Below are 19,202 nucleotides of genomic sequence, written 5' to 3' on the forward strand. Positions count from 1 at the left end.
AGGGCCTGACAGATGCATACCTTCTCTGACTCGTAGACAACCCCCAAACTACACAATCCTGAGACTACTATATGTGTCTGACCTGTGTCTGTTCCAGAGGATCCAAGTCTCAGGAGACAACTAAAGACACAACCCCAGCCACCCTGCCTCGGTGATGTGACCTGAAGCACAGTCCCTCGGGGACACTTTTGCACACACACACACACACACACACACACCCTTGTGTCAGCTTTCAGGTACCCAGCAGGTATACCCATGGCAGCCCCTGAACAGCTGGCCCTGTGTGCATGCATACACACGTGTGTGCAGAAACACATACACATCCTCAGACGATGCATAACAATATTGTCACAGCTTGGCAGAGGGTGGGGTGGGGGATGTGTGAAAAGGTACTGACTGCACCTGGCAGCAGGCAGGAGCTTTGCCTAGGCAGGAGCTGCCTGGGGGCTGCAAGGTACCACCTACCAACTCATCCCCCAGGACACCCAAGGACGCCCCCTGCCTCCACACCAGGGTGCCTAATATCAGCCTGTCCCCTCCCCTCTTCTCTGCTCCGGAAAGGGGGGGTCAGGGTCCTACAGAAGGTGGTGGACCTCTGCTGGGGGGTGAGGGGGAGTGTACTTGCACCTGAAGGCCTCCTGCCCATTTCTGTCCCAGGGTTGGACTGTGTGGCTCTGCTAGCTCTGTGTAGGTCCATGGTGTGTGCTGGTGTAATAACAGTGTGTTAGCACATCTCATCTCCCTTTTATTGGTGTCATGGTGCATGCTTGGGTGTGTCCTCTGCGTAGTCACAAATGCCAGTGTTTAGGTGCGGTGGTGTATGTGTGTTGTGTGTGCGTGCATGGGGTGTCTATGCACAGGGATTGCATGATCAGACCTGTGTCTGTGTGTGCACATCTGCACACACCAGCGGGCACTGGTGTTTGTGTCTTGATGTGCGTGTGCGCGAGGCCCGCGCTGCCCGCGACGGTCCGCCGCCGCCGCCGAGCGTCCGCACGCGGCGGGGCGCTGGAATGTGCACGCTCAGGTGCGGTCATGTGATGCGGGGCTGTGAGCGTGTCAGTGTGCGGCTCGCGGGACGCGCGCCAGGGCGCGTGTCTGTGAGTGTGAGCGTAGGTGTGTGCGTGTGCTTTGTTGTGTGGAGCGTGCAAGCGTTGGGCCGTGCCCCGCGCGCAGGGAAGGGTCGGGCCGCCGCGCGCGGGGTGCGCGGGCGCCGGGGCGCGGGCCGGCACGTGCCGGGGTGGCCCGCCGGGGTGCGCCCCGCGCGCATGTGCGTGTGTGTGCATGTGTGGGTGCATGCATGTGCGTGTGTGCATGTGTGTGTGGCGTGCGCGCCGGCCGCCGCTCCCCCGCCCGCCCGCCCCTCCCCGCGCCCCTCCTCCCGCCCGCGCCTCCCGCCCGCTCCCTCCCCGGAGTGCGCCGCTTCCAAACTTTGTCTAAACTTTCACTTTCACAGCGCGGCGGCGGCGGCGGCGGCGGCGGCGGCGGCGGCGGCGGCGGCGGCGGCGGCGGCGGGGCGCGGGGCACCGGCCGGGCGGCGGCGGCATGGAGTAGACGCGCCGCGGAGGCAGCGGCGGCGGCGGCGGCGGCGGACGCGAGAGGCAGCGGCGAGCGCGAAGCGGCGGCGACCCGGGCCGGCGGGGCCGAGCCTGCGAGCGGCGAGCGCGGAGCGGCGCCGGGCCGAGCGCGGGGCCGCGGGCCGGGCGGGCGCCGCGCGGCGGAGGCCAGAGGAGCCGAGCCGGAGCCCCCGCCCGAGCGCGGCCGCCGCCTGCCCGGCCTCCCCGAGCCGCGGCCGGCCCCCGCGCTCCCGCCGGCGCCCGGCGATGTACTCCCCGTACTGCCTCACCCAGGTACCGGCCGCCGCCCCGCGGACCCGGGGGCAGCGCGCGCGGGAGGCGGCGGGCGGCGCGGCGCCGGGGCGCGGGGCGGGCGGGACCCCCGGGCCGCCCGCCGGGGGCGCGGGCGCTGCGGCGGGGGTCGGGGCGCGCGTGCGGGCGTCGGCGTTCGCGGGGACCCGGCGCCCCGGCTCCGGCCGGCCCCCGGCCCGCTGCGCGCGTGGCGCGGCCCGAGGGCGCCGAGCGGGGCTGCGTGTGCGGCGCGCGCTGCCCGGCGCGGGGGACGCGGCGCCGCCGGCCCGAGGGCGAGGGCGAGGGCGAGGGCGAGGGCGAGGGCGAGGGCGAGCGCGGCGGGCGTCCGGGCGGGCGGCCGCTGACGGCGCCTGCGGGGTGACGGGGCCGGGCCGGCCGGGAGAGCCGCCCCGCTCGGGCAGCGCTCCCCGGGGCGCGCGGCGGGCCCGAGTGTGGCAGCGGCCCGGCGGGAGAGGCGCTGCCCCGCGTGCGGTCGGGGTGCCCGGGGAGGGCCGAGCGGCCCGGGCGTCTCCCCAAAGTCTTTGTTCAGGCCTCACATGGGAGTGGGGCTGAGAAAATGGCGGGGCTCCCAAATTTCGGAGGGGCAGGGGAGGGGAAGGAGGGATGGGCGCGCCGCCAGCCCGGGCCGCACCTCTTTGCCGACCCTGGACGCCAAAGGCGCGAACCCCGCAGCCCCCAAACTTTCCTCAGTGCAAACTTTCCGGCCCAAGCTACCTGGCCCGCCGCGCTGTGGACCCGGCAGGCATGCAGGGGGAATCCTGTCCCGCTGCTCAGAGGCGGGAGGGGTGGAGGCAGCGGTGGACGCCCGGGTGAGCGCTGCCGCCGCGCCGTCGGGTCAGTGAGGGCTCAGCAGCGCCGACCTCTGCGCTCGCCGAGCGCGCTAGCTTCCCGCCTCCAGCGAAGCTTCCTGCGCGGTGCTCAGCACCCTGGGGATGCCTGCTCCGCCACTCCAGTCTCTCCAGGCGGTGTCCCCAGGCTCCCAGGGAGCACAGGAGCTGCCCAGAGTTCCACAGTGGCCCTGGCAGGGCTGCCTTCAGGGCCAGGCCAGGACTGGCATTAGGGACTCAGCGGAAGGGACTCCTTGGTCTGTCTAACCCTGTCTACCAGCAGGACCTGTGTCTATGAGAGGAGTTGCTAGGCCAGGCCTGTGGTCTTAATTGTCCCCTCTGCTGAGGAGGCTGAGTCCTGCCAGCCATATGCCAAATGTGTCCACAGCTGGGAGTGAGAGTCCACATGAACGTGGCTACTGTTTGGGCTGGGTGTGACAAGCGGCAAGAGGGTAATCTGGGATGTATGGCGGTTGTGGCCATACCATGTTCGTGTATCCAGAGATGCATGCGTTCTTGTTTGTGTCCATCTTAGGGGTCTGCCTGTTGCTGCTATGGGTTGACCACGGGCAGGTATACGTCGCATGGACATGTCTGTGGCCCAAGGAGTGGGTTTTCCTGTTGATATCAAGTGTATGTGCTGGTGAAGTGCGCATACATGCATGTGTATCGTAGTGTGCCTGCACTCTGGTGCAGATGTGAATAGGCACTCTGGTCAGTGGAGTGTGGAAGACACCCATATCTGTAGCTCTGATTAGCCAACCGCCCCGTCCATCTTGGGACCCCACAGGATGACCCTGCTCATCTAGAGGGGTCTGAGTTGTGGCTATCTTTCAGGCTACACTGGACTGGCCTTCACCGTTGGTGTTTGAGGCCAGTGGGATCAAGACCTCACTCTTTAGAAACCCTTGCCCATCAGTTGTTAGCCAGGTTCCCAGACCTGCCCCCCCACAGCCTCCCAGCCCCTCTTGAATGAGAATCTCACTCCCCAGATTTCACAGCCCCCTGGGAAAGATAATGCTAGCTGATCCATTATCCATTATCGAGAAGGCTAGGAAGGGTCTGCAGTAGCCCTAGACTCAGCGTGACAGCCAGAGTGGGTTTGACTCTGACATCCCAGAAGGAGTAAGGACCCAGCCCTGTCTGTGTTGCAGGCCCAGGCAATATGCAAATGTACCAGGGCAACTGGGAGGGGAGAGGGCATGGTCTTCCTGGACTGGTTGTGCCCCTCAGCTCTGGGCAGGCAACCGCTATTCCTGGTAAGCAGGGTCTGGCCTGCCTCTACCCTCAGCCACATCTTTCAGAAGGAGTGTTTTTACAAATCTTTCTGCCTCTGAGGTTTGCCCTGCCAGTCTCTGTCTTTCTGACCACCTCTTTTGCCTTCTTTTCCTCTGTCTCTGACTCGCTCAGCCCTTTTTTTCATCTTTCGCTGTCTCTGTCCTTTTAGGTCTTTAACTGTCCCTGACTCTGTCTCTGGTTCTGGCCTCTTCTCTGCTCTCCCGCTTCCCTCTCCTTTTTCTTTTTTTCAAACCAGAATTGGCTTCGATTTTAAAGTCAATAAATGATTGAGCAGGAACGAGCTTGGAGCAGCGGGGCCCTGGCGGGGAAAGGCACTGTGGGTGAGGGGGAAGGGCGGGAGTGGGGGGGGGGATCTCCTTCTGGAAAAAGCATCGAAATCCAGGGCGGCTGGGCAAGGCGCTCACTGGAACTGCTTGAGCTCACTGCATTTAAGGGCCTGAGTCCTTGGTGGAGTAGGGGCAGATGGATGAGACCCCTGAAATAAATAGCAACACTCACTGGAATGTGGACACACACACACGCCACCACCATGGCCTCCTAGATGGCATGAACAACCTGCTCGCACTGATGTCACACAGATGGCCACTGACCAACCTACACAGACACAGGAAACCTGTATGTTCCCTCTCCCCACAATATGTGTATGCGCACACACACACATACATCTCTTAAGATGGGACATGTGTACTGATGTAGGCTTATGGAGACATAGTGAAACCTCCCAGACACTTGAATACAGGGTGACCCCCACACAGGTCCACAGATGAGCGGATGGACACACCTTTACACAAGACACAATGCTGTTGGCTTACCTGGGTGTTTGACACGCATGTTCGATCAAACACACATTTGCTGACATTCCCTGCCACATGGCCACGGGAGCAGTGGAATGAATACCCATGTGCTCTGTTTCTCGCCAGCCACACACCCATCCAAGGGGGATGGACAGGGAGCTCCCTGATGCCCCTCTCCCACCCAGTACTCTCTCTGGGTCCCTGTGGCCACCCTCTGTCCCATGAAATCGTGAATCTTTGTCCTGGCACCAATGTGGGGCCACTTTTTATCGTGAATTTTCTCTCTGGCTTTGGCCTTGCCGCTTTGTGTCCACTGCCGGGAGGGGTGAGGTGTGAGCTGAGATGGAGGAGGTCATGCTGGAGGCTGCATTGGGTCCCATGAGACGTTTTGATTCTAAGCCAAGATGATCTTGAAGCCAAGGACTCTGCTGGGATAATTTGGGGGACAGAGTGCTCCCCTTTCTCTAGGGACTAGAGCCAGCGTTTTTGGCCTAGCCAGGAATGTCTTGTGTGGCCTCAGGGGCTCCCAGACACAGGCTGTGGGAGCAGAAGTCAAGTGCCGGTCTCTGCCACGGGACAGTGCAGGACTTGGGCTTTGGTTCCACATCTTCTAATCTGTGACCTGAAGCTCACAATTTTCCTGGGCTATAAAAGGGCAGCAACAGTGCCTACCTCTCAGGCTGTGATTAGGCCCAAGGCAGTGTCTGGTGCACTGCTTAAGACATGGAAGGACTTGTCATTTTCGGTTTTGTCACTAGGCTACCCCCAGGCCCTCCCAACTGAGACAAGGCTGCTTTAGCAGGTTGGAAAGTAGGCTCAAGCAACTCCCGTCCACAGGGGTGCAGGTATAGAAAGATGATAGTCAGGGGCAGGAGGGCAAGAGGGGAGAGACAAGGCCTGTGCTACCCCATGGGGACTAGATATCCTTGAGGGCTCTGGCTGTCCTGGTCCTTTTCCTATTTCAAACCCTGACCTTGACCTGGCCCACTCTGGTGTCAAGCTCCAAGGTGTTATGTCAAGGTACATGAGCATAGGAGTGCTCAAATGAGAGGGGCAAAGAGCCTGGAGATTGGGGGTGGGTTCGAATGGTGGCTTCAGGGATGTCCAAAGGGTCCCAGAGTCATTTCTGCAACTATACTGGGGCATTGTCACTTGGGCCACCACAGGACAGGATATATGTATGAGACCCCCGTGAGGGCGCTCAGCAGGTGCAGATAGGCATCCCAGGTGTGTGCAGGGAGAGGGCGTGCATCATGGCTGCCTTTGAAACAGCTTTGCCCTGCCCTGACCCCCATGGTCAGTTTTTGACTATTGGCCTCCATGTCTAACTCCCTGGGATCCTGGTCCTTTTTGTTGCTTGGATCTTGAAACATGAATCTAGGGTCTCGAAACTTCTTCCAGATGGAACAAGAGAGGAGGAGGAGGCCCAGGTGCTCCTGCTTTTCTCAAACATAGCACTGAGGATGGGGCTCCTATCCCCCAAACCTGGGGAGAGGAAAGAGAATCTTACTTTCCTGCTCCTAAATCCCCAGATGTGGGGGTGACAGGATCAGCTGTGAGTGGCTACCTGGCTCTCCTGAATAGAGGTGTATGCATCGGTATGGGGCTGCAGAGCCACCATTTTCCCTCAGCCGGCTGTGGGTAGTGTGTCCTCGTGTCCCTGTGCCTGCTTGTGTCCTTCACAAGATGCTGCTTGTTGGTGTCTCTGAGGGTCACCCCCCATTCCTTCTCTGTGTATTTGGATGGTTTGTTACCCGGGTCTGGGTGCCTGATTTCTTTGTGTCATGTTCTGCTGTGGTGTATCACTGTGCAACTTAGTGAGCCTCTGGCTGTTGACCGTGGTGGCCAGGAGTATGTTTGTGAGCCTCACCACGTGTATTGACCCGTGTTGGCATATGTGTCACCTCATAGCACCCCCCACCATGTCATTGTGCATCCTGGGCTTGTCCCCATGACCATCAATGTGAGTTTCACCACATATGCTCCTCTTCTTGGCTTTCCCGGGCCTCTCAGCACTGTGTAAAATGCCCGCCATGGCAGCCAGGGGAACAGCTGGGAGCCTGCTGGCCTCTCCATTGCTTCCCATGAGGTTGGGCGGCCATGGTGCCTCAGGCCCCACCCGTGCCCCGGCTCAGCATGGACAGAAGTCCGTTGTGTGGTGAGGTGCGGGTGTGTGTTTGGGCCGCCCACAGGCCTCCCTCTGTCTACCCGGTGAGCATTGATCTTGGCTTCTGCCTGTGTCCATCCTGGCCGGGCCAGCCAGAGTGTGTGACTGTCTCTGTAGGCTTGAGCCCACCACCCCCCAAAGCTCTCCACAGCCAGGTCTGCTCAGGGTCTCACACCCCCAGGCCACGAGCTGTCCCTCCGGGGCTCAGAGAGCACAGATTTGGAAACTGAGGCCCCCCCTTTCTTTCCCCTTTCTCTCTCTCTCCTCCCTCTTTCCTCCCCTCCTCCCGCTCCCTCTCTCCCTCTCTCTCTCCTGCCAAACGAGTCTTGGCTCTGTCTGAATATCTCTCCTCCTCGATTTTTGGCTCCAGCTCTGGGCTCGTTCACTAAAAGAAGAAGGGCTAGCTCCCCCCTCCCTGCCCCCTCTTTACTGCTTCCCCCTCCCAAAGAGCCCCTCTGAGGGTGGGAGTGGCCTCATGCAGGGACCTGGTCCCCCCCCCGCCCCCCCGCCCCCCCCTCCCCGCAAGTGGGGCTTGGCCAAAGGGGCACAGGCCTGGTAGGCAAGGGGGCTGGATGCACTGGGCCTGGCAGCCTGAGGGGGCAGCGACTGGGGTGACTTGCCACTCAACTGGGCAGGCAGGAAGGTGGGGAGGGGTAGGGGGCATGGAGCTGGGGTGTCTGGCTTCTGGTGGGGCTGGCAGGGCCTATCTGAGGCGCAGCTGTGCCCAGAACTCCGAGCTGCGTTTGCCACCACTACCGATGTGGCTGCGCCAGCCGGGGAGGGGGAGGCGGGTGGCAGGCACTGCGGCGCTCTGTAGCCAATAGGAAGCTGGGGTTGCACTGGGGAGCTCTTCCCCCACTGGGTCCCACCCTGAGGGGAGCCAAGCGTGGTGACCAGCAGTGGGCAGGAGGCAGTGTCACCATCACCACTGAGGACCCTGCACCCTGGGCTGAAACTTGGTGTTAGGCAAGGAGGGGGGATCTGTCACTGATAGGCAAGGACGGGGGTCTGTCCTCACCTGAATCTTTGGAAGCCAAGTCGGTGGAAGGGGCAGCTTAGAGGTGCACCCACCCTCTTGGCTTCAGGAGGCAGCTTTCAGTTCAGGGCAGCCAGGAGCTGGGGGTGGGGGGCCAAATTATCCAGAAGCTTCCATCCAAAGATCGGCTTCGGTTGAATCATCTCAGGGGTTTATTCTGGGTCCATCTCATACAAAGTCGCACACGCTCACTGGCACATGCGGGCACAAAGACTCACGCTGTCACACACAGGCGCAGCACATCCTGGCACACACACCTCCCTAAATCAGGCACACATAGACACAGGCGTTCCCACACAAAGAGACTCGGCCTCACACACAGACACCTGGAGACACCCAAGCCACACCCGAGCACATCGCGGTGCAGGGCTGCACATGCAGGGACTGTACGTGGGCGCAGACCAGCAGGCTCACACAACTACATACTAAAGTGCCATCAGAAACACGCACTGCCACTGCCAAACGCACAGGGGTGCACAGACCACAGGCACTCCACTAGGAGAACATGCACGTAGTCATGCTGACAGGTATCTAGAAATGCATAGTTAGTACCAGTACACCCACCGTGAGCACACTGTAACACACGGTGACATACACGCACACTTGGTAACATGGAAATTTTCTTTTTATTTTATGCATACAAGAGCTGGGGCACAGGCCAGAGGAGTGGGGGTTGAGAGGATTCACCAAAGACAGAGTGGGGAACAGAACAGGCAGATTGACTGAAGTACACTGCTGAGGGGAGCAGCGGGCGAGTCAGGAGAGGTCTGCTGCGCCATGTGGGTTGCTCCCTGGGCCAGCCGGAGGATCAAACTCATGCTGCAGAGGCTGAAGATAGCTTCAGAGGTTGTGTCTTAACCCCTTGTGCCACCAGGGAGGCCCCATGGAAATATATTTTATCATTACACTTGGAAGGGGGTTTGCTCTTGGCACTAAGGGTGAATCCGGGTGCCCAACACCTTTCAGTGCACAGGGCACCTGGACCTCAGAGAATGATCTGGTCCCCAATGTCAGCAGCATCCAAATAACCTAATACACTGTCAGACATATGCATGGGCACAATTTACCCCTGCCACCCATTACACACACACACACACAGTCACACACTGTCACATCCGGACAAAAGACCAGTTGACAGTCTTCTACATAGAGTCTTGCTCAGCAGGACGCAGACACTGTCACCAATGCAGCCATACACATACAAGCCCAGTCACAAATGGCACAGCACATCCACAATCCTGTCCAAGTACATGGAGACAAGGGTCACGTTCACACACCATTCATACCTGGCCCTCTTTGGAAATGGCACCTGCCCTCTTCCAATCTTCCCTCTGTCTGCTGGCTGTCTCTGAACACCCAACAAATAGCCCAGCCTATCAATGGAATCCAGAGCTTGGAATCCTGTGCTGTTTGGGAGAAGCCCAGGGGGGGATCTGCCCGGCCTTGCTCAGGACACCTTAACCTTTCGGGGTCCAATGGCCAAAACCAAGGACCTCACCCACAGTGCCTGGCTACTGACAGCCAGCCAGACAATCCTTGAAGGAGACTTCTGAGATGTAACCTAAAAATCAGAGCAATGGCTGAAGTGTGCCATGTGCTAGCTGTGTTGCTCCCTGTGGAAGAGCTTTTCCAGCCCATCTCTTGAATCTTTCTGCGTGAGGCAGGTATGGCAAAGGCTAGCAGTGCCCGTGTGTGGGTCTCACAGTGCATTTGGCACTGTTAGCCTTTGGCATATTTGGACATTATCTATAGAGTGGGGTCTCTGAGCCAGCTTGCTGGGTTTGAGTGCTGGTTCTGTTTCTTGCTAGCCGTGTGACCATGGACAAGTCATGCAACCTCTCTGGGTCTCAATTTCCTCACGCATGGTAGTGGGAAAAATCAGAGGAGTTGTAAAACAGTTCTTGATATGATAGAAGTGATTGATTTTATAGATAAAAAGCGGAGACCGGGCCATCCATTGCCAAAATCAAGGGCTGGGGTGGGGAAAGGACCTGAACTTCTTTAATCGCCACCATCCTAACCTAACTTGGCTATTGTGGGGCAGAATTGCAGCTTACACCCCGATAGCTCTGCTGTTGCTCTTTTTTTTTTTTTTAAAGATTTATTTATTTACACATACAAGAACTAGGGTACAGGCCAGAGGTGTGTGTGGGGGGGGTGAGAGGATTCACCAGAGACAAAATGGGGAGCAGAATAGGCAGACTGACTGAAATACACTGCTGAGGGGAGCAGCGGGCAAGCCAGAAGAGGTCTGCTGTGCCATGTGGGTAGCTCCCTGGCCGGGAATTGAACGCGTGCTGCAGTGGCTGTGGACAGCTTCATAGTGCTGCATCTTAACCCCTTGTGCCACCAGGGAGGCCCCCTCCACTGTTGCTCTTGAACCTCCTTTCCATTCTGACCTGTGGATCTTCTATCCAGAGCTCAGAAAGAGAGTGGACAGTAGTTTCTCTTGCTGCACACCCCCACTGGACAGGCAGGCTTGCCTTCACCCCAATGGGGCCTCACACTCTCTCCCACAGCTCACTGGGCACCCAGCCGGAGCCCAGTGCTGGGGGTGCAGCCAGGGGCCCGTGCATTCCTTCTACCAATATTTACCCAGTACCTCTTGGGTGCCAGGCCCTGTTGTAGGCCCTGGAGGCTCAGCAGGGAGCAAAATCAGCAGAGGTGGCAGTCCCAGTGGGATGGCAAAGAATGAATCTGATTACGAGGGAGGAGTGTCCAGTACTTGAGAGAGCAATAGGTATATGGAGAATGGGGTACAGGACGGGCCTTCAGAAGTGCCGGGCCGTGGTGTGGGAGGCCTCATGGCACAGTGCTAATTTATTTAACTCAATGTAGTCTTGCCTCCGCTCAAGTGTGGGCTCATAGACCCTTTTCCCATTTAAAGGGGCAGTCTGGAGGTCAAGGGTATGTGACTTAGGAAGATTACCTTCACTGTCTACCAGTAATGTGCTGTCTGAGGTCATCCATGACCCGTATTTGTGGACACAGCATATGCTGCCTGCCCAAGACTTAGAGACAAGATGGCGGGGCCTTTCCTGTAGAGAAACCAGGTTCCATGGGCACTGTGTGTTCTCAGTCCTGCAGCTCTGGAGTGTGGGGGTAGGGTGGGGGCAGCTGGTGGCTCAGAGTGGCACTTCCACCTGGGCCCCTCGATTTAGCTCCCCTGGGGCGAGTCCAGTTTATTTTTACCACTGCCCTCACCCTGGCAGTGCCAGGCCATGCCATCTTAATAGAATCTTGAGGACCTGCTGAATGCTTGGGGGGGGGGTCGAGCTTTGTCTGTCCCTGACACCCTCTGGATCCTTTCTTCCTTTACTCTCAAAGCTCCAGGCTTGGGGGCTCTGGGTCCAGGCTGGTGGGGTCGGTGCTGCTGGCTGGCAACCTCCATGCCTAGCCTGGTGGCATTTGGCTTGGCGCCTTGCCTGCCCTCCACCCCCACCCATGCCCGGGCAGAGCCTAGCGGCTGCTGCTGCCAATCTCCATTTGGAAGCTGGGGGTGGGGAGTGCTGGGCACCTCCCTAGCCCCCTGCCTGTCTTGTGCCACCTGGGGCTTGTCCCCCATGCCCATTCCCTGGAAAGGCCTGGGCTGCTTTTCCTGCTGCCCCTTTGCAGCCTGGAGCTCGGGAGATGCCCGCCTGGCTTCCATCTTCCCTACTCACTTCCTCCCTCTTTTGCTTGCTTGCCCGTAATGGCTCACCATTTTTGGCATCGCCTCTCCCCTCCCCCTCCCATAGGCACCAGTCTCACTTCCAAACCCGCCATTGCTGGCTCTTACTCCTTCTCTGTGGCCTGGGGCTGGGACTCTGGAAATGAGGGTTTGGGGGGCCAGGCATATGGGCACCAGGGGCTTTCTCAGTGTTTGTGTGTGTGTGTGTCTGGAGGCTTCCACATGCAGCTCCAAGCCAGCTTGTGCAATCCACCTCATAGTAGCCTAGAGGTTGGCACAGCTGTGCTGCAGAAAGGGGGTGGCAGAGAAAGTAGGGATCCTCCCACCTCTGACCGGCTCCTGGGGCCCAGTGTCAGCCCCTGGGGCACTGGGAGATCAGGGTGGGCATTTCTACCCAAGGCCAAGGCCAAGACAGGCAAAAGCAAGGTTTCATTGGTGGGATGCCCAGCCGTCTCCCCCTGCAAGTTCTCCTCAGGACTTCAAGATTCCTGCTCCCTTTCCCAGTGCTGGGGTGGGCATTTGTGCCCCCCAAGGGGCAAAGGACTTCGGAGGAACCGGTTTATTGCTGCGCCCCCCCCACCCCCCAACCCCCGCCCCAGCCCTCTGCCCGAGCCTCTCTCAGCACTAAACAAAGTTTGTTAAGTAACTTCAAATGTTATTTGAGGACGGCCTGGCCTCAGCCCAAGGCGGCCCTGTGGAAACTTGTTTTTTGCTGCCTAGGCTGCAAGTATCAAAGACACACTTTCGGGGGGGGGGGTAGGGAGATGGGGGGGTGAGATGGGGGGTGTCTGTGTAGGGGTGCTTCGAAGCTTCTCCCCCCTCTGTGGCAGGGGCTGGCTCTGAATGGACACACAGACACATGGAGGCCTGAGCTGACGAGGGACATACATCACTCGGTGACTTGCACACCAGCTATATGACCGTGGGCCATAACACACACAACATACACATACTAGTGTGCCAAGGTGGGGGTGAGGTTTGCTGCCCCCAATCCATGGGCCCGGGGAGTATTTCCAGCCGGTGAGGTTTCTGGAATCCTGGAGGCCTCCCAGGCCTGAGCGGGTGCTCGGACTGGTCCCTTCCCATCTCTTCGCCTCATTTTCCCTAGCCATCATGGTAGGAAGTGATGGGCTGGCTGGTATGAGAAGTGGAATCCTACACTGAACAGGAGAGAGTTGATACAAGGAGTAAGTCTATAAATGCAAACCTTTATGCGCTCATGCTGACCGGAGGCCCTGATCCCCAGCAACTCGGGGTTTCACTAGTAGCAGGGAAGCTAGTGTCTGCTTTTCTCGCTTCCCCCCATTTCTCTTTAGAGTCCAGGGAAAGTATGGAAAACAGGTTCAGCCTAGTATCCCTCACTGGAGCCAACTCTGCCTGGGGCCTTTCCTGCCCTGAGGTCCCTGATGACTCTTCTGGTGACTCTCCCAAACCCAGGCAAGAAACTGGGGGTAGGCACCTGAACTGACAAAATGGGTGAAGAAGAGACTATTTCATAGAGTCTCTCTGGCCTGTCACCTCCAGAGGTATGCAAGAAGGTGGGGTTCCCACTGAATGCCATGGAAAAGCCGAGGCCCCAGGGAACAGTAGACTGACCCCCCCATTCCTTCAGAGCCTCCCTTTCTCACTGTCAGCCAGACCCTCATTGAACGAGGTCTTGGGGGTCCTCAGGTCCCAGCCCCTCACACTGCTTCATCCCCACTCACAGTCAGTCCCCACAACACCCCGCCACCCGCAGTCTGTCGCGCAGTGACAGCCTGTCACAGGCACCGCCGCACACCGGCACAATCTGTCGTCCACGCACAGTCTCACACACAACCTGTCACACACTTGCACACACACACAGTGGCACAGTCGCACACACAGCCAGCCCCATGCGATCACACCAAGCATCACAGCTTGTCACAGCCATAGACTCCTCATAATAGAAATAACAGCTACCAACCCTGGAGTAATTATGCCTGGGCAGTGGGTGAGGGCACGTGACCTCCTGTAACCCTCCTAATGTGAGGCAAGTGTGAGTAACCTGTTTTACAGATGAAGAAACAGAGGCCACAAGGTCAAGTGCCAAGGTCGTGGGGCTAGAAGTGGGGTGCAGGAATTACTTAGTCGGGCCCCCAGGGGTAAGTAAGGCTCAAACAGGTCACTCTGCTTTTCCTATCCAGCTGGAGCCTGCCCTCCTGATTCTCCCCATGGGAGTTCCCTCCCCATTCCCCAGATGGGGAAAACTGAGGTTCTAAGCAGCTCAGCCAAGAAACAGGGAAAGGGATCTCAAACTATCTCCTTTGGCTGAGGAAATCTGAACCATGATCTCCAACCCTAATGGTACTTGGCTTCTAGTGGGGCAGTGACAGTCATTGACCAGTGTAGGGTTTGAGTGTCTGTTGCATTTTCTTTCTTTCTTTCTTTCTTTTTTTTTCTGGTGTGCAGCCCCCACATACCAAGGATGATCCTGGTGAAGCTGGCGTTTCCACATGACCTGAGGTGGCTACAGCTTGAGGTTCTGTGGGGTTGTGTATGGGAGTCCCTAGGGCCAGGGAGCTGCAAGGCAGAGACATCCTAGGTCTTTAAAACACCTATCCAGGTCTGCACAGGCAGGCAGTGTGGCAGCCAGAGGCTACTAGGCCTCCAAAAGTCCCTCGACCCATGCCAGGCCTGGGAGCCCTGGGCGTCCTGCGCCCTACTCCCCTGGGCTGTCCGCATTCCTGGGAGCTTCCTCCTCCTCTGCAGTCTGCTTCCCTCACTTTCCCCTTCTTTGTTCCACCCCCGCCTGCTCCTCCTCCTGGGGCTTCCCCCATTAGAGCTGCCATAGCCAAAACCAACACAGCTTCAACGATATCCCGTGGAGGTCTGCTGGGCAGCCGGCCCTGCCCCTTGGACAGCTCGGCTCGGGCCGGCTCAGGGGCCAGAACCGGGCTGTGCCCAGTTGTGATGGCGGCCCTGGGCACATGTAGCTACTTCTAGGATGCACACAAGCATATGCACACACCCCTTCGCAGTGGCTTGACAGGGCACCCAGGTGCACATATGCCCAGGTCCAGCACCCCAGCAGGACACTTGGGTGTCCACAATCACTTAAGCATGCTTTCCTACAGCTGTTCAGACAGGAGTCCAAAGAACGTCATTGACCTTTGCCCGGACTGAGGAGAATCCCAGGCTCCACTAGCTTATATGCACCAGTCTGACATCCGGACAGGACTGTGAGAGCACACATGCCCATAAACAGGCTTTTATCTGGCACCAGATGGGGGTCCCAAACAGATGCACTCACTCTCCTGCTTTTGCTCTGGACCAGGGTTTCTAGCACATGCATGGCCTTGTGCCCCCATAGGGGCTCTGGGCTCAGTGGATAAATGAGACTGAAGCAGCCGCTGGTGCCCACGCACGTGGCTCCAGGCCCACGCGGGCATGCACCTCCCCAGTCTGCACACGCGTGTGTTTCACGTGAGCTGCACACCTGCCAGGACGCCCAGGGCACCTGGCTCCAAAGCAGCATTCAGGCTGTTGGGGGAGGGGACTGGAAAGTGGGGGCTAATTCCCACTTCTCTTAGAATATCTACCTCTCCCAATGTCCCTGGGATGCAGGTAAGATGTCCCAGAAGTGCTACCCAATGGCACTCCTGCATGTGCTATTTATATTGGAAATTTGTGCCTTTTTATATATTTTTATATGTAAGAACCGCCCCCCATTCCTTCTCCACCACGATACTTGGATTTTACCACTTCACTGTGCTTCGGTCCAAACCTGCAAAAATCATTTCGCTAAGCAGGGACATGGGGTGAGCCTTTCCCCACCCCACTGTGGACACCCCACTTTCTTTAAGGCTGCCACCCTTCCCCTGGAGGCGGGACCACACTGCCAAATCCTGCAGTCCTCACCAAACACAATCGCGGGGGTGGGTGCTGGCGGCCAGACATTGCTTTTTGGTGTGTTTGCTGTTGCTGCTTAAATTAATCCTGAGTGACGGCCTGCAATTCCTCTCCACAAAGAGGCCATTTAATGCCCCCTCCTTCTTGGACGAAACTTCCATTTGCCCCCATGAGTCCAGCTTGGCAGCTCAGACGGCCCCCTTACCTCCATGCCCACCTGCCTTCCCTTTCCCCCAGGTGCATCGGGTGTGGAGGTGGGTTCTCTGGCTGCACCGTGGACTTCGGGAGCTAGTGTGGGTGGGTATGGAGGGGTGGGAGATATATTAAAATAGAAGTGCATGGCTGAGCAGTGCTGAGCGGGAGTCTCTGGACTCTCTAGATGGTCCCACTGTGCCTCAACGGGGCTGAGGAGCTTTACACTGTCCTCTGAACCATCAGCGGAAGCCCCCAGGGCAGTCCACTGCGTGCTTTGCGACCATGCCTGTGCAGTCCCCATCAAAGACAGCCGCACCTCGGCCATGACAGTGCCAGCCCCTCACCAGGTGCCTGCCGCCCACAGGCTTCTTTCATTGTCACCTCCCCGGTATTCTTTTCTCACGTGCCATTTCTGGGACCCACTGCAATTGGCCGGGGCCTGGGGTGGGATGGGGACAAAGGTGGGTGAGGGTTGTGGGGAGGGCTCCCTTGGGCTCAGGCCGGGGAAGAACAGGGTTCTTTTAGGCTCAGGACCGCGGGAGTTGCTGGTCGCCTTCCCTTGCTCTTGACACCGCTGTGTCAGAGGGGCTGGGTTACTTAGCTCTCGACCCCGTGCGAGGCTGGGGCCCTGTGGTGGTGGAGGGCCAGGGCCGTGAGCAGGCTGTGCACAAATTCCAGAGTGCGCCAGCCTCAGGTGAAATGGGAGGGGACTCTCCGTGGTTCAGGGCTGGTCGCCCCAGAGGAACCACTCCCGGAGTTGAGCCAGCAATGAAGACCACTGCCCCCCAGGGCAGGCGAGGGGAAGTGGGGAATGGGTGTGAAGGAGCAAAGCAGTAGGGAGACCTGGGACCCTACCAGCCTTCTATACCCTCTGGGACTGAGGTGTCCCTGTGGAGTCCATCGGACACCGCAATGCACAGTCCTCTTGCCTCCAGATGGATGTGACCTGACTCCACATAGTGAACCCAAGAAGAAGTCACCCAGTGTGGGCATTGAGATCGGGTTCTGCTTGCTATTGTGGCATGGGACCCCTGCCAGAAGCAGTTCAAAGGGCACTGTTTTTTGTTTTGTTTTGTTTTGTTTTGTTTTGCTGTTGAGGCCAGTTTGGTCCCCAGCTGTGCAGGTGGGTCCCGTCTCCCTTTGCCTACTTTGGTTTTTCTGCTCCCGTGCCTGTCCTGACAAAGGACAGTGAACAGGAGGACTTTGGAAATGAATGTGATGAGGATGATCCCTGTTATTCTTTGGCCGCTCTGGGGACTTTTGGGATTCTGCCTCTGAATCTGAGGACAAAATTCCGACTCAATCCAGAGAGGGTACACCTCCTCCTCTTTGCTTCGTGCGCATTGCCGCCTCCAGACCCTGGGCCTTGGAAGAGCCTTTCCATTTATCCCCAAACCGCCTCTTTTTTGGAAATAAAGGCGGGGCAATTTACCCGGGGAGTTTTTGTTCCTTGTGAGGGTTGGCTGGGTTTGGGGGCATTTGGCCTCTGGTGAGCACGGGAAAGAAATGTGACTAAGTGGCAGAAAATGTGCTTTCCCTTTCCCTCTTCTCTGTCTTCAGGACTCCTGGAGTTTCACTGCCTCTAAAAACCTTTAAAAAATGTTTCCCCCAGATTTCCTCTGATCAGCACCACCTTCCCTGTCCTGACTGACTTCTTGAATTTGGGGCTCTGAGGCCTCTCCATTCATTGCTACCAGCTATTTTGCAGCACTTTCTGGGCAGGCCTGAGGAGGGCATGGACAAGTGGAAAGGGGCCCAACTTAACTTGTTGGGGAAGAATGCGAGTGCCTGAGTGAACTCCCCCAAGCAAGCCTCACCCAGAGTTCTGAGCAACCCCTGGGCATTTAGGAAAGGTCCCAGGGTTCTGCCGGCCTGCCCCTCTGAAACTCTCATAAACCCAACTTTTCATCACCAGAATTACTTAAATACCCTTTGATGGTATTAGATCTTTTCCCACGTGCAGATGACTCAGCCAGATCCAGCTGCCACCCAGGAGGCGACAGAGTCCCAGGGGCAGCGACTGACCCTGGGCCTTGCACTTTAGACCCGCGGCCGCACATCCTAAAAGCGACCTACTACCCCAAGCTCCCAAACTGCACTTAGCTTTTTTCCCCCTTATTTTTTGAGTCATTTTTCTTCTTAAATTTTTTAATTTAAAGAAGTTTTATTACATTTTTTTAAGCGTGAGACAGACCGACTGGTAGAAAGAGGCTGTTTAAAAAAGAAAGAAAAATATGTGCCCGTGACACTCCGTGGAGCTGGCCAGACTTGCTTGCCTCTCAAATACACTTTTGGACACTGGTTCCCTGGTAGAACCAGGCATGGAGCACCTGGCATCACTGCCGATGAAAAGGCGCTTTAGAAATTCAAGGAATTGTTACGATTTTAATAAAATTGAGTCTCATTTAGGAGCGCACTTCTGCTCTGCCGCCGAATTCGAGCCCGAGTTTGCCACTGCAAAGTCTGTAATCAGAGAAAAATACCAGCTTTGTTGAGGGTTAGAATATATCATTGACTAATGTGTGTGGTTTTTTTTTTTTAATATTGCTAAGTGCTCAAATAATTAAAGAGTGAGAAATAACTGATTTCTCCCTTTGGCATTACCTTAAGGGTGAAACGCACGCGTTAGGTAGAGCCGGTTTGTTTTAATGCGGGCTTTTTTTTTTTGCCCGCCTTTCCCTCGGCTCCGGTCTGATTCGCAAATCTCCAAACTGGCACAAGCCAGGAAACTTGCGGCTGCCGTTCTTCTCCCAGAGTTGGAGCTTTGCTTTCCTTTTTACCCCCTCTTTCAGAGACAACCCTCTTCTCTTCCCTCCCCCGCCTTTAGGCCCTGACCCACTGCCTCGTTTGCGCTAGAGCGGTTTAAAAAAGAAAGAAAGGAAGAAAGCAGCCCGGCTCTGGTACCCCCATGCCAGCCCAGGGCGCGTTTCCCAGGCTGCGGGCTGGTGGGAGAGTCAAACCAGGTGGGGAGTGTGGGGTCTCAGAGGCGGAGTCTGAAAGCCAAATCCCCCTCCCCAAATTCACTAATCTAGTATTTCTAAAGCTCGCAGGCTCAGAGAGTACAAATCCCTTGACATATTTTAAATTAAGCTGACTCTTTCTTTCTCCCAAGCCCGGAATGCAACAGGAAAAGAAAATGCTGTCCTAGGGAGCCCGCCCCGCCCCGCAGCAGCCCTTGACCTTGGTGAGGGAGAGAGCTGTCCACTTGCACCGGGCCTGGCATTCAGTCCAGTCCAGTGCCACCACACCCGGAACCTAGATTTGGGGTGGGAGAGCAGGGACCAGGGCCAGTGGTGGGCATGGCTTACGAAGATGTGGGAATAGAAAGGACTCTTCATCAAGGGACATAGGTTTGCTTGGGTGATCGGCAGCTTCTTCGGGTCTGCCTTGCTCCTTTCCCCAGGTGCGGGGTGGATGGTTTAGAAGGGAAGGGGAGGATGTAGTTCCCTTGAGAAAGAAGAAGGAAAAGCTGCAAG

At 57.4% G+C, this 19,202-nt stretch overlaps 1 protein-coding gene across 4 annotated transcripts in view; it reads left to right on the forward strand.

Annotated features, from left to right (window-relative positions):
- The first annotated feature begins 1,791 nt into the window (after nt 1-1,791).
- The window catches only part of NFIX (nuclear factor I X), a 90,557-nt gene continuing 73,146 nt past the window's right edge, over nt 1,792-19,202 (forward strand). For all 4 annotated transcript variants that reach the window (XM_037505940.2, XM_037505943.2, XM_037505942.2 and 1 more), the window contains exon 1: nt 1,792-1,850. In XM_037505940.2, the coding sequence (XP_037361837.1) occupies nt 1,824-1,850 (27 nt within the window). In that variant the 5' untranslated portion in view covers nt 1,792-1,823. The remainder of the gene's footprint in view (nt 1,851-19,202) is intronic.

This window comes from Talpa occidentalis, unplaced genomic scaffold, assembly GCF_014898055.3.
Source record: "Talpa occidentalis isolate TD23 unplaced genomic scaffold, MPIMG_talOcc4v2.1 talOcc4.12, whole genome shotgun sequence".
NCBI lineage: Eukaryota > Metazoa > Chordata > Mammalia > Eulipotyphla > Talpidae > Talpa > Talpa occidentalis.